General features: G+C 42.2%; 1 protein-coding gene across 1 annotated transcript; it reads right to left on the bottom strand.

Annotated features, from left to right (window-relative positions):
• Nucleotides 1–4,312: 4,312 nt before the first annotated feature.
• Nucleotides 4,313–5,584, bottom strand: LOC125579937. Its single transcript, XM_048743847.1, has one exon. It carries the CDS (start codon nt 5,582–5,584, stop codon nt 4,313–4,315), a length of 1,272 nt encoding a protein of 423 aa, XP_048599804.1.
• Between the last annotated feature and the right edge of the window lie 7,444 nt (nt 5,585–13,028).

Raw genomic sequence — 13,028 nt, 5'->3', positions numbered from 1 at the left:
AAACTGATATCACACGAATCTTAGGGCCTGGCTGGTTTTCCCGCTACCATCCGCAAACGCAGCTTTTGCGGTGGGTAGCGGTTGACAGCGTTTCAAAACAATCATACAAACCGCTACAAATCGCTTCAAACCGCTCCGAACCTCTTAAAATCAAAAGCTGGTTCTACAAAAACCATATAAATACAAAAATAAAAATAAAAATAAAATTTTTAAATTGGAATTATAAAAATACTAAAAATATATATATTATATTTTAATTAATATTATAAAATTTTAAAATAAAAATATTTTCTATAATTTTAAAATTTTAAAACTAATTTTCTAAATATAATTTTCATATTTATTATAATATTATGATTTTTGATATTTTTATAATTATATAAAATGTAAATATTTTTAATTTATTATTTAACCGCTGCTGTATTTGGTAGTTAACCAGTCATAAGTATCCCGCAAACGCACCAATTTCTAACCGCAGAACCAGTCGTACAAATCTCTTAAAACCGCTAGAAACCGCAACTACCCGTATCCGCAAACTCTCGCAACCTCAACCGCAACCGCTGCGTTTGAACCAGTCAGGCCCTTAATCTAACCTCTAATTGTGGGGTCGTGTTGTAGACATAAGTAGGCCACAAGTGAACTAGGTCCTTGCTAGAGGTTTATGTTGTTTTTTGTTTTTCGATAATATTATCTTATTACTTATGCTTAATGTGTTATGTGGTCTTTAGATGATTTCGTAGGTTTATATAACCTACTCTCATTAAGTAATCCCAATACTCACTTTTCTTTTTGTCTGATACGTAAAAGAAAGGGAAGGAGTATGAGTCATAGGTGGTGACACACTTTTCAGATTTCATCTATAAAGCTTTTATTTATGGTTTTCTAATTATTATTTTTTGGGTGAAACTGAGGGTGAACGTTCGGGTACCCAGTCGGATTCGGGTCTATTCAGGTTTTGGATTTTTTGGGTTAAATATTTCAGCTCCATTCGGATTTTTATAATTTCAATTCGGGTTCGGATAACCCATTTAAATTATTTTAAGAAAATTTAAATTCACTATATATTTTAAATTTCTCAAAATTTAAAAACAAAATTATATATTGCATATAAATTTGAATAACATATGAAAAAATACTTAAACTTAACATAAAATTAGGTTGGATTGAATATTTGGATAGAGAATCAATAGATATTTCAAATATTTTTCATGTTTTTGAGTATTATTTAGCTATTTTGCACCTCTAATTTTGACTGTTTGTATATATTTCCAAGTATTTTGGACAACTTAAAAATATATTATATATTTTAGATATTTTTATATATTAAATTTAAAAATAACTAATATATTTAGGTATATAAATCTAATTCAGATACATTCGAGTAGCCGAAATATTTCGGTTCGGGTCGGGTTTGGTTTCGGTTTTCTAGATACCAAAATTTTGAATCCATTCAGATATCTAATCAATTTCGGCTCGGATTCAGTACTACTTTTTCGGATCGGATTCAGTACTACTTTTTCGGATCGGATTCAGTACTACTTTTTCGGATCGGATTCAATTCGATTCTTCGGATATGAGTTTTTTGCCCAGCCCTAGGTGAAACACTTTTTATTTTTTTGTTCAAACCATTCATTCAATTCATTCATAAAATAAAATGAGTTACTCCATGATGGAGGAGTTTACAAAATTAAACAAAACTGATTTTGCCTCCAAATCAGCAACAGAGTTTTCTAAGCGGGGAATAAACTTAAAGGAGATAGAAACCAAGGGTCTTGCTAGAGCATAAATGTCATAGAGAACACTTTGGAGCTTGACGTCAACCTTCTTCGCATTGAGAAGATCGAGGAGGACCTTCACATCCGAGAGAACCACGACTGGACGTTGATTCAGGGATGGAGACGCAGCTGCCCAAGCAATGGCAGCCTTGATCGCCAATGCCTCCGCTACAAGGGCAGAGGTAACATTTCGGCGGTGAGACGAGTAGTCAGAGTATGAAACATCATCTGTCTTGTGGACCACCCAACCTAACCCACAGCAGTGGGAGGTGTGACTCCATGCCGCATCTGTATAGATTTTAATGGCTTGATTCGGAGTAGGGGTGGGGGATAGGACCACACTTTGTGGTAATGTTTTCTTTGGGAGGGAATCATGCGCTTCTTTCCACTTTCGAGCATCTTGAACTGATTTAAGTATTGTCTCTTCAACAGAGAAATTCTTATCCTAGAAGAGGAGTTTGTTACGGTTTGTCCACAGGTTCCACAACGTCCATGGGTATAGAGGCACATCCCCAAGACCTGTAGGGAGTAGAGTTATCATTCGGCGACATGTTTGGACGAGTAGTGGTATAGAGGTAACAGTTGTACTGTCCGGTTTGTAAATTCGCGACGTCTCCTCCCAAACACTTGTCGCATAAGGGCACATAAGGAGGACGTGAAGTGGAGTCTCTAGGGCACCGCATCTCTTGCAGTTTGGATTGACTCCCATGCCTCTTTCTTGGAGAACAGAACCAACAGGCAGTACTCTGTTTTTGGTTTTCCATAAGAAGTGTTGAATCTTTGGAGAAGTCTTCACCTGCCAAACATATTTCTTCCAGTCAAAGTCATCCAACATTCCCGCATCAACATTGAGTTTTGTGAGGGCATAGCCGGTTTTAGTAGAGTAAGTTCTTGATTTCTCAGGTAACCACACCAAGGAGTCCGGCATACCGCAAGAGCTTAGAACAATTTTCGTGATCAGATCCTCATAATGAGGGAGGTGAGATCGGATGACTGCCAGGTTCCACTCTCCTGAAACGAGATGGATCAGATCAGCAACTGAGAGAGCGATATTCGCTGATGTTGGGGGCCATTTGGTGACAAGGGGTGGTCTAAGGAGAGCCATGGGCCTGTCCATACATTGATGCTGGAACCAATGCCCACAATCCAACTCATCCCCTTACGCAGAAATTCTCTTCCCACAAGTACTCCTCGCCACCCATGGGAGCAGGAGCTTGACGCATTCACCGTCATGAGTGGATCGTGGAGGCAGTATTTGCCCAGCAGGGTTTGCACTAGTAAAGACTCTGGGTTACTAAGGATTCTCCAGGTGATTTTGGCAAGAAGCGTATCATTAAATCGTTCTATTTCCCTGAAGCCTAGACCACCGCAACTCTTCGGGAGGGTAAGCCGTTTCCAAGAAGCCATTTTCCGAACTTCCGGTGACAGATCCCACCAAAACCCAACGCGGATTGTATCTGTTTACACAGGGATAGCGGGAGTTTAAAATAAGACATTGCATAGGTGGGGAGGGCTGCCAAGACTGATTTGAGGAGAATAAGTTTCCCTGCACTCGAGAGATAGCGACTAGACCAGCTATGAGCTTTTTGTCGGATTCTGTCCACAATGCTTGCAAAGATGTCGCGTTTCCTTCTTCCAAAGTGTTCCGGGAATCCAAGGTACTTCCCGATACCTCCTTCTTTCTCAATACACAGACAGGCTTTGACACGATCTTTCACCTCCGGGGGAGTTTTGGAGGAGAAAGTAACAGAGGATTTACTACGGTTTATGCATTGACCTGAAGCTTCTTCGTACAGTCGCAATATCTTGAGGAAGGTGGTACAGCTGGACGGGTTGGAGCGTAGAAAGAACATGGTATCATCCGCAAAAAGTAGGTGGTTTATGGCGGGACAGTTTCGAGCCACTTTGACGCTGATCAATTCTCCCTTTTCTTGTGCGTTTCTGCATAAACCGGAAAGGACCTCCGTAAAAAGGATGAAAAGGTAAGGTGACAGCGGGTCTCCTTGTCTCAGGCCTCTCGAGGGTGTGACCCGACCTTGGGCTGCTCCATTAATGAGAAAGGAGTAAGAGACTGTGGTAACACACTCCATGATCCACGTGATCCATATGTCATGGAAACTGAATCAGGTAAGAACTTCCCGGAGAAAATCCCATTTGATCCTATCGTACGCCTTGCTCATGTCAGTCTTCACAGACATTGAGCATATTTTCCGAGCCCCTGAAGTCTTGAGGTAGTGCAAGATCTCATGTGTGATCAAGACATTGTCGGAGATTTCTCTTTCGGGGACAAAGGCTGATTGCTTATCGGATATCAGTGCTCGCAGCAGAGGTTGGAGGCGCTTTGTAAGGATATTTGTGATGATTTTGTAGTGCGTACTACATAGATCGATGGGTCTGTACTCCGGAACTTGCTTCGGGTTGAGTACTTTCGGAATGAGTCTCACATGAGTCTCATTCTGTCGGCGGTTCAGTGTGCCCGTTGAAAATAATCCTTGTATATCTCTACTGATGTCCTCTCCAATGATGTCCCAGAAGGTCTAGTAGAAGGAGGCTGAGAAGCCGTCCGGAACCGGCGCTTTGTCCGGATTGATGGAGAAAACTGCAGTACGGATTTCTGACAGGGTTGGGGTCGTTATAAGCCCTTTGTTCATGTCCTCTAAAACTAGCGGTCTGATCGTTTCTCGAAAAATGTCCAGAGAGCCTGAGAAGCCATAGGTGAAAAGGTCGGAGTAGTGTTGTGAGATGGTATTCACTATTTCCGTTTCCTCATACACCGGCCTCCCTGCAGCATCTTCAATAACAGAGAATTTGTTTCTCATTCTCCTGCCCCTGGTCGTTGCGTGAAAGTAGCTAGAGTTCCTGTCTCCCGCTTGAAGCCACATGATTCTGCTCCGTTGGCGCCAAAACTCCTCCTCATCTTTAAAGGCTTTTTCTAAACGGGTGGTGAGGTTGCCAATGAGGACCGGGTCGTGAGAGGTACTTGTAAGAGCCTCTTCCAGCCGTTTTTGCAAATCAACTATGTCCAACTTGCTGTTGAGGTTTTGAAGCTTAGTCCACTCCACAATTTTGGCGTGCACTCTGGAGATCTTGGAGATGACTGAGGCAGTAGCTTCTTCTGCACCCCAATTATCTTGGACCAGTTCCCGAATTTCTGGTTTTTCTTTTAATCTCCGGTCAAATCTAAATAGGCCATTGTTTCGCTTCAAGTTCTGATCGAAGAAGATAAGTACTGGCCTATGATCCGAACCCTCAAAGTTGAGGTACTCACAACTGCCTGATGGGAAGGATTCCAACCAAGCCACATTATCCATAGCTCGATACAGTTTGGAGTGGATGAGATGGTTATAGCGAGTCCCCCTCCACGATAGATCATTACCGCAATGTTGCAAGTCCCATAGTCCATTTTGATACACGAAGCTTCTCAAGGATAGGAAGGAACCTTCCCAGCGAGGAGGCCCTCCTACTTTCTCGTCATTATGCAAAAGGGCGGTAAAGTCCCCAGAAAGAAGCCATGCATCTTCGCGTCCTGCCCCTAAGAGGTTTATAGATTCCCAGAAAGCAGGTCTATCTTTGGCCTTGGGCGGGCCATAGACAAAGGATACAAGAGAGGAGAAGCTTTTCCAAGTAAGTTGTACATCGATAAGATTTGGCGAAGAAGACAAAATATCGATTTGAACCTCATTTGTCCAAGAAAGACATAAGCCACCGCTCTGTCCGACAGGAGGTACTGTGAAATGGTTTACATAATCAGTGTTGCGAAACATACGAAGAACCGTTTCATCTTGGTTCTTAGTTTCCATGAGGAACATTACCGGGGCGAGTCTTCTTTCGAAAACCTCGCAGACGCTGGACTGTCAAGTTGCTCCCCATTCCTTGACAGTTCCAGCTCAAACACGCTAAGGAAGCATGTCGGGAAGGGGCCGAAAACCCGTCCCTCTCCTTGTAGTGGAAGGAGCCATTCTTGCCCAAACATTGGTCTTCAGCGTTGGTTTGGTAGTGTTGCCCGCTGGTACTGGTCGTGCACCTGGAGTCCTCCTTTTTGGGGATAGTTGAGCCTTTACGACACGCCTTTTCTTTACTGAAACACTATGGATGAGTGGGCTTTGTCGAGGGTGTTTGTTGGATGGAGGTTTAGGCATCTGTGATTGAGCCTTCCTCTTCACTGCAGCCTTAGAGGTATCCTTCAAAACCAGAGGTCTCTGATCCAGGACCTCTTCATCATCATCAGGAATTGGATTAAGTGGACCCAATCTGTGGGAAACATGACATATGTCCTCGCTTAGGGATCTAATAGGGGACAATCCAGTTTGGTCTCCTTCCAGAGAGGTGCGCTTCGAATTAGATGGGTGACATGAGTTGTGCACAGGTTGTGGCATCGTGTCCTCAAGGTACTGGACTTCCAGATCCTGTAACAGTGCTTCAAGCTGGATTGAGTTACGGCCGAGCCTCGACCTGAGATCATTGCTGCTTGGGGGGAAATGAGAGTCTCTCCTTTGCAGGTCTTTGCTCTGCAGAGATGTGGAGCAGAGCCTGAGCAGCAGGATCAGAGCCTTGGAGGAGGAAATGGCCTTGTTTGGAGTTTACTTCCCCCCCTCCCCAGGGATCCCCTGTTGTCGCTTCTTTTTTTTTTGAGACCTCACGTTGGAAGGACTGGTTTGAAGGGGTTTTAGGATCAGGTTCTTTTTTTTTTTTTTTTTTTTTGACAGCAAACAATTTACAGACTCATATTGACTCTGTAAACCAAATTGGAAACTCTGCATCCATGTGTACGACGAAAGACGGTTGATGCTGGGCACTTCGTGCTAAGCTATCCGCCTTTTGGTTCGCCGTCCTTGGTACATGAACGATGTCTGAGTTGAGAAAACTACTCCTCAAAAGCTTAATATCTTCTAGATAGGGTCCAAATGCTGGTCATTCCTCGGGTTCCGAAACCATCTTCACCAACTGAGAACAATCCGTTGCAAACGTAACCTGAACCTGTCTTAAACTCTTCATACATTCCATTGGCCATATCAATGCCTCCATCTCCGAATGGAGAGGTGATAAACATGCACGGACATTTCGTGCGCCTAACAAACCATCAAAGCCTGGTAAAGTACTATACCAGCCTTGCCCTGAGAACAAATCCTTATCTTTCCACGAGCCGTCTATAAAACACCATCTTCCTGAATTCGTTTGAATGGAATTAATATGTACATCCGGTGCCACTCGCTGATCCCTTATAACCTGAGCCTCAGCCCAAAGTGTTGATTCCAGTTCAGCTGTTTTGAGGGTATCCCTCGGATCAATATCAATATTGCTAAAAACCTTATTATTCCGACCTTTCCAAATATACCATAAGATCCATGCAAACTGATGATCATCCATCTTTGGATTAACTCTCCAAAAGAGATGGTCCATATTAGCAAAGAAAGAATCTGTAGGGAAAATATTCGGATTCGATGGTATCTTAGATAATGCCCACACTTGTCGTGCTGGCGGACAATAAAAAAATACATGGTTAATCGATTCTTCCTGGTCTCCTTAACGGGAACAAAATATGTCTCCTTGTATTCCTCTCGCATTTAGATTCTTCATGACTGCTATACAACCTGAAAGCAACTGCCATAAGAAATGCCTTATCTTTGGAGGACATTGCAATTTCCAGCAGTATGCTTTAAGGGCATCCACTGTGGGTCCATAAAATTCTGGTGGTTTTTCCTTATCTGAATAGACACGTTCTACTTGGTACCCAGATTGTACCGTGTATTTTCCATTGTTAGTGAAATGCCATCCATTCATATCTTCCATCCGATTTTTACTCAAAGGAATACTTGTAATGATTTTAATATCCTCAGGATCAACCAAATTCCTTATTGCCGATAGATTCCATGTGCGGGATTCCGAATGAATAAGGGAATCCACTGTGAGATCCGGGTAACTGTAATTAAGGTTTTTATTTGCTGGTCTCGGGCGAGTGGATGGGTCCATGGATCATTCCATACAGATATGGATGATCCTGTCCCCACCCGTTTAATTAGTCCTTTACAAACCAGAGATCTAGTAGAAATAATACTCCTCCAGCCATATGACGGAGAGTAAGAGCGAATCGGTTCCAGGGGTGAAGCATTCCTGTAGTACCGTCCTTTGAAAACTCGAGAAAAAAGGGTATACGGTTTCTCTATCAGCCGCCACAATTGCTTACCAAGCATCGCCGTATTAAAGTCCGTAAGATCCTTAAACCCAAGGCCACCATCATCTTTAGGAACAGATAGTTTATCCCATGATTTCCAATGCATCCCTTTTGTGCTTCCCCCTGGGCTCCACCAGAACTGAGCTACAGCACTAGTGAGCTTCTTCACTGTAGCCTTTGGTAATCGATAGACAGACATCACATGATTGGGTAAAGCCGTAACCACTGATTTTATAATCACCTCTTTTCCTCCTTTCGTAAAAAATCGAAAGGTCCATCCATTAACTCTATTGTTCAGTCTTTCTTGTACAAACCCAAACACTTGTACCTTAGATCCTCCAAGACACTCCGGTAACCCTAAATAGGATCCCATTCCTCCTATGTTCTGAATTCCCAGAATATCTCTCAAATCTTGTCGACAAGAATCTTCAATCTTATGTCCAAATTGAATTGAGGATTTCTGAAAATTTATTTGTTGCCCTGAGACCATTTCATATTCCTTCAAAATCCTAAGAATAGTCTGACATTCTTCCTTTTGCGCCTTACAAAAAAAAAAGACTATCATCTGCAAACAATAAGTGGGAAACTGCTGGGCAAGCTCTCGCTACCTTTAGACCCGTTAACTGTTTTAGACGTTCTGCCTTCTTTATGTTCGCAATTAATGCCTCTGTACACATAATGAAAAGATAAGGAGATAAGGGATCCCCCTGACGTAGCCCTCGTTGGGGAATTATTAAACCCCGTGGCTGTCCATTAAGAAGAACCCTGTACTGAACCGAAGATATACATTCTCTCATTAATTTAATCCAGCGAGGGTCAAAACCCATCTTGTGAAGAAGAGCCTCAATAAAATTCCGTTCAATCCGATCATATGCCTTGCTCATATCCGTTTTTATCGCCATAAACTTGTTTTGACAAGATTTATTAGTTCTTAATCCATAAAACATTTCCTGGGCAATAAGAATATTATCCGAAATTAATCTTCCTGCCACGAAAGCCGATTGGGTTTCCGATATTAACCGTGGGAGGCAAATTTTCAACCGTTGACACAAAACCTTCGAAATGATTTTATAACCAACATTACATATACTTATCGGCCTTAATTCCGTCATTCTTGTAGGCCTTTCCGTCTTTGGGATCATACAAATATTGGTTATATTTAACCTTGGATCCAAAACACCTGTAACCAAGAAATTATTTACCAATTCGACCACATCCTTTTTAATAATATGCCAAGAATGCTGGAAAAAGGGCTGTCATCCCAACCGGCCCTGGCGCCTTCTCTGGATGCATCATGAATAAAGCCTGTCGAACCTCTTCCTCTGTTGCTGCACGCATTAATGTTTGATTCATCTGTGGAGAGATGGATGGTATAATCTCATCCAAGAAACTATCAAACTCCGTCAGATTAGTAGTAGCAAACAAACCCTCAAAATAGTCTACCGCCACCTTTTCAACTCCATTGTCACCCGTAATCCAATTACCCAATTCATCATGAAGGCCCACAATTTTATTACGGATCCGGCGTTGCTTTGTCAACGCAAGATAAAATTTAGTATTAAGGTCCCCTGATGAATACCACATATTTCTACTTTTTTGATGCCAATATTCCTCTTCATCCTTGTAAGCCTCTTGTAATTTCCGAGAAACCTCAAGGATCTCCTCTTGTGATCTATCATTATCTGTCTGTACTTCTTCCAGCACTTGTTGTAGATCTTTAATTTTATCCTTTCCATATGGTGGATTATCCTTCCGCCAAGAAGATATTTCGTGGCGGCAATTACTAATTTTTGTAAAAAAATCCTCTACATGGCCTTCATGATTCCCTGTCCACCCTGATGTAATCGATTCCATCAGTCACTCTTGACCAATCCATCTCTTATCGAACCTAAATTGTCCCCTTTTTCTTCTGTTAATTTTATCATCCAAAACAGCCAGAACTGGTTGGTGATCTGACCCCACCATCCTCAAATATTCTGTGTATGAATATGGGAAAATCGTATGCCATTCCTCATTCGCTAACGCCCGATCCAATCGACATCTAACTGTCACTGCACCTTTTCCTTTACCTCTTCTCCCTTGCCAGGAAAAAGTATTACCCCGAGCTGGAAATTCCAATAATCCACTATTCCTTATCATATTAATAAAAGATATAGAAGAAGTTGGGCATCTCACAGCCCCTCCATCCTTTTCATGATTTCCAGTAATTTCATTTAAATCTCCTATGATGAACCAAGGATCCGATCGTGATATCGCGTCAGTCTCTCCCAAACCTGATCCCTCATTTTTGGTATAGGATCGCCATAGACAAAAGTAAGAAAAACTTGTTTCCCATTTGCCACCGCCTCTATATCTATCATCGTATTGCTAGAATAGAGAATCTTAACCTGATACTCATTATTGTAAAAAAGTGCCAAACCCCCACTTCTCCCAGATGGGTCCACAGTAACCAGACTATCATAACCAAAATGGGATTGAACTCCTTGTACAAATTCAGCATCTTGTTTTGTTTCAGATAAAAAAAGGAATTCCAGTTTATGTTTATGCCATATTTCTCGAAGGTAACTGATGGTCCAATGACTCCCAAGTCCTCTACAATTCCATCTTAATATATTCATATATAAAAAATAATGGAATGCTCCTTGGAGCCTGAAAGACTTGGTCTTGAAGATAACCACGAAATACCTACAACCCCATCCCTCCTCCATTTTGTGAAACCATAATTCAAAACATTAACTATCTGGATTAGCAACTCCCGCCTATTTATTTCGTCCGCTGCATAAACGTCGTGAAATCTAAAATTCCATAATGGTGTGCTATATGAGAGCCAAAATGAACTTCGCATCATTCTTATTATTACCATCGTAATTACAACCATTTTCAGACAGCATACCATTAAATCCCAAAAGCACCAAGAACAATAATAACAAAGGTAAACTTCCTCACAAAATACCTTTAACCCGCCATGGGATAATCTATTATAAGTAGAAAATATAAAGATCTCGAAATAATATAAACCACCAGCCTCAATTACGCCATTGCACCTTATTGTGTTCCCCAAATCCTTATACTCTCCGCTTGAGATTTTAGCGAAAAAACCTAAACTATGCAATACCCATATCCACATTTTCACTGTTTTCCATACCATAATGTAATCCAAAAAACCGAAGGTTTGAGACCTCTCATACTCAATGATCGCCTGAAGCTTCACCAACTGAAACCCAATTTGTGAATGAAGCCCCACACTGCACCATAACCCTAAAGGCCACCAGCACATCTGCCCAGTTCTCTCTCGTTCCTGCCACTCCCAAAAACAACACCAACAGATATTGGCATACAAAACCCAGACATTTACCACAAGCCCTAGCATCATTACACCAACCCTATCGTGCCATATACCTGCTAAGGTGCACACGTCTCTACCATTTCCATTCTGACAATAAAACCTAAGTACTCCCAACAAACCATAGATCCAAAAACACGGAAAGACGATGATATTCCAACATTGAGCAGTGACCCAATGAACCCAAACAAAGATTACCTTTCTTTTGCCTATTGAGCCAACTAAAGCCCCCATACACCTGAAAAGCCATTTCTCTCCAACACACTGAGACCCATTTTTGCCTCTATAAGATCCATATGTTCCAAAAGAATCAAAAGTAATAAATAAAGACCACATATCCCGCAACAAACTCGTATTCCATTGCTTAGCCAAACAACATAAAAGTGAAAAAACCATTGCAATCTCATAATCCTTAACTATTATTAATAAAAGAAAAATGCTCATAGAGCTTATTTTTGAACTCCAAATGCTAATATCAAGAACCAAGCCCTGCTTGCTCCATCCCAATCTGCCGTTTTGAAACATAAAATTATGGTCTTGGAAGTCCCGGCTTCGGGTTTGACGTGCCCTTAGTATCCATTTGCTTGCTAATCTCCCCCTGGCGTGTTCCTGTTTTAGCTCCAGTGCGCTTGCGTGGGGAAGCCAATGCATTAGCATTCCTCATCTTAGTACTGGCCGCAGTCCCCGCCACTGGCTTTAAAAGCCTTTTACGTATTCCATGTTTCGTTGCCAGTTCATCTTCGGCCATCACCTTATCATCCTCAGAAAGAACCAGTGCCTCGTCCTCTTGAAAATCTTCTTCACCTGCCCTGTCCAGCTCTCGCATTGCTTCCTCCATCTCTCTTTCAGAGCATTCTTTTAGATCATCTACGGCATCCATGTCGATTCCATTTGCAAGAAAAACCTCCCTTATCTCATCCATCTCCATAATCTTATCCTCATTGATAGCAGGCTTATCCCCTACCAGGCCCTGAATCACTTGTAACCCTCTTTCCGCATCCATTGCGTCCGATATGACCTCTGTTCCGGTCGCTTGCGTCTTTGCAAGCTCTTCTTGAAAAGTTTGTGAAGGTAGTTGTTGATTGGAGACCTCCACAGCCTTTATTTCTCACTCCTCCTGAGCCTCCTCTACCATTCTCTCCTGAACCTCTGTGCGCGTTCCTCGCAGCAGTTGTTGATCTCCAACCGGTCCTGAAACACCCCTAGAGCGTCCCTCCTGAGCTATCACTCTTGAATCCTCTCTGCGTGGCACTCGCTGCCTGTAAGCCTCACCATTTCCCCTATAGTTGCCACGGTAGTTAGACGATCCTTTATTCCCTTTCTCATCCACCCGCACCCATTTAGAATCATTCTCCTCAATCATTTTACCTTTTCCTTTTCCATAGTAGTCCCGACCATCTCTCTCCTTCTGCTGATAGCCCGTGTTCCCATTAATAACAACCCCTTTATAACTCCGAGCCTTATCCTCATGCTTCCCTCCTTCATGCCACCCCCCATAACCTTCTCTTATTTCCCTCCTCTTCTCTGGACTCATCTTCACCTCTGGCTTGGCAAGAGGACAATTAGCTTCTGTATGACACAAGCTAGCACAGATAGGGCAATATCCAAATAGCTTTTCATATCTTAGAGAAATCAGAGCTTCCTCCGCCTCATAATATTCCCCCCCCTTGAAATCCACAGTAGTCTCAAAACAGAGCTGTTGAAAAGCATCCACCACGACCTGAACACGTAAATGCTC

The sequence above is a fragment of the Brassica napus genome, chromosome C1 (genome assembly GCF_020379485.1).
Source record: "Brassica napus cultivar Da-Ae chromosome C1, Da-Ae, whole genome shotgun sequence".
NCBI classification, from domain to species: Eukaryota; Viridiplantae; Streptophyta; class Magnoliopsida; order Brassicales; family Brassicaceae; genus Brassica; species Brassica napus.
This window is presented reverse-complemented; position numbering and strand designations above follow the sequence as displayed.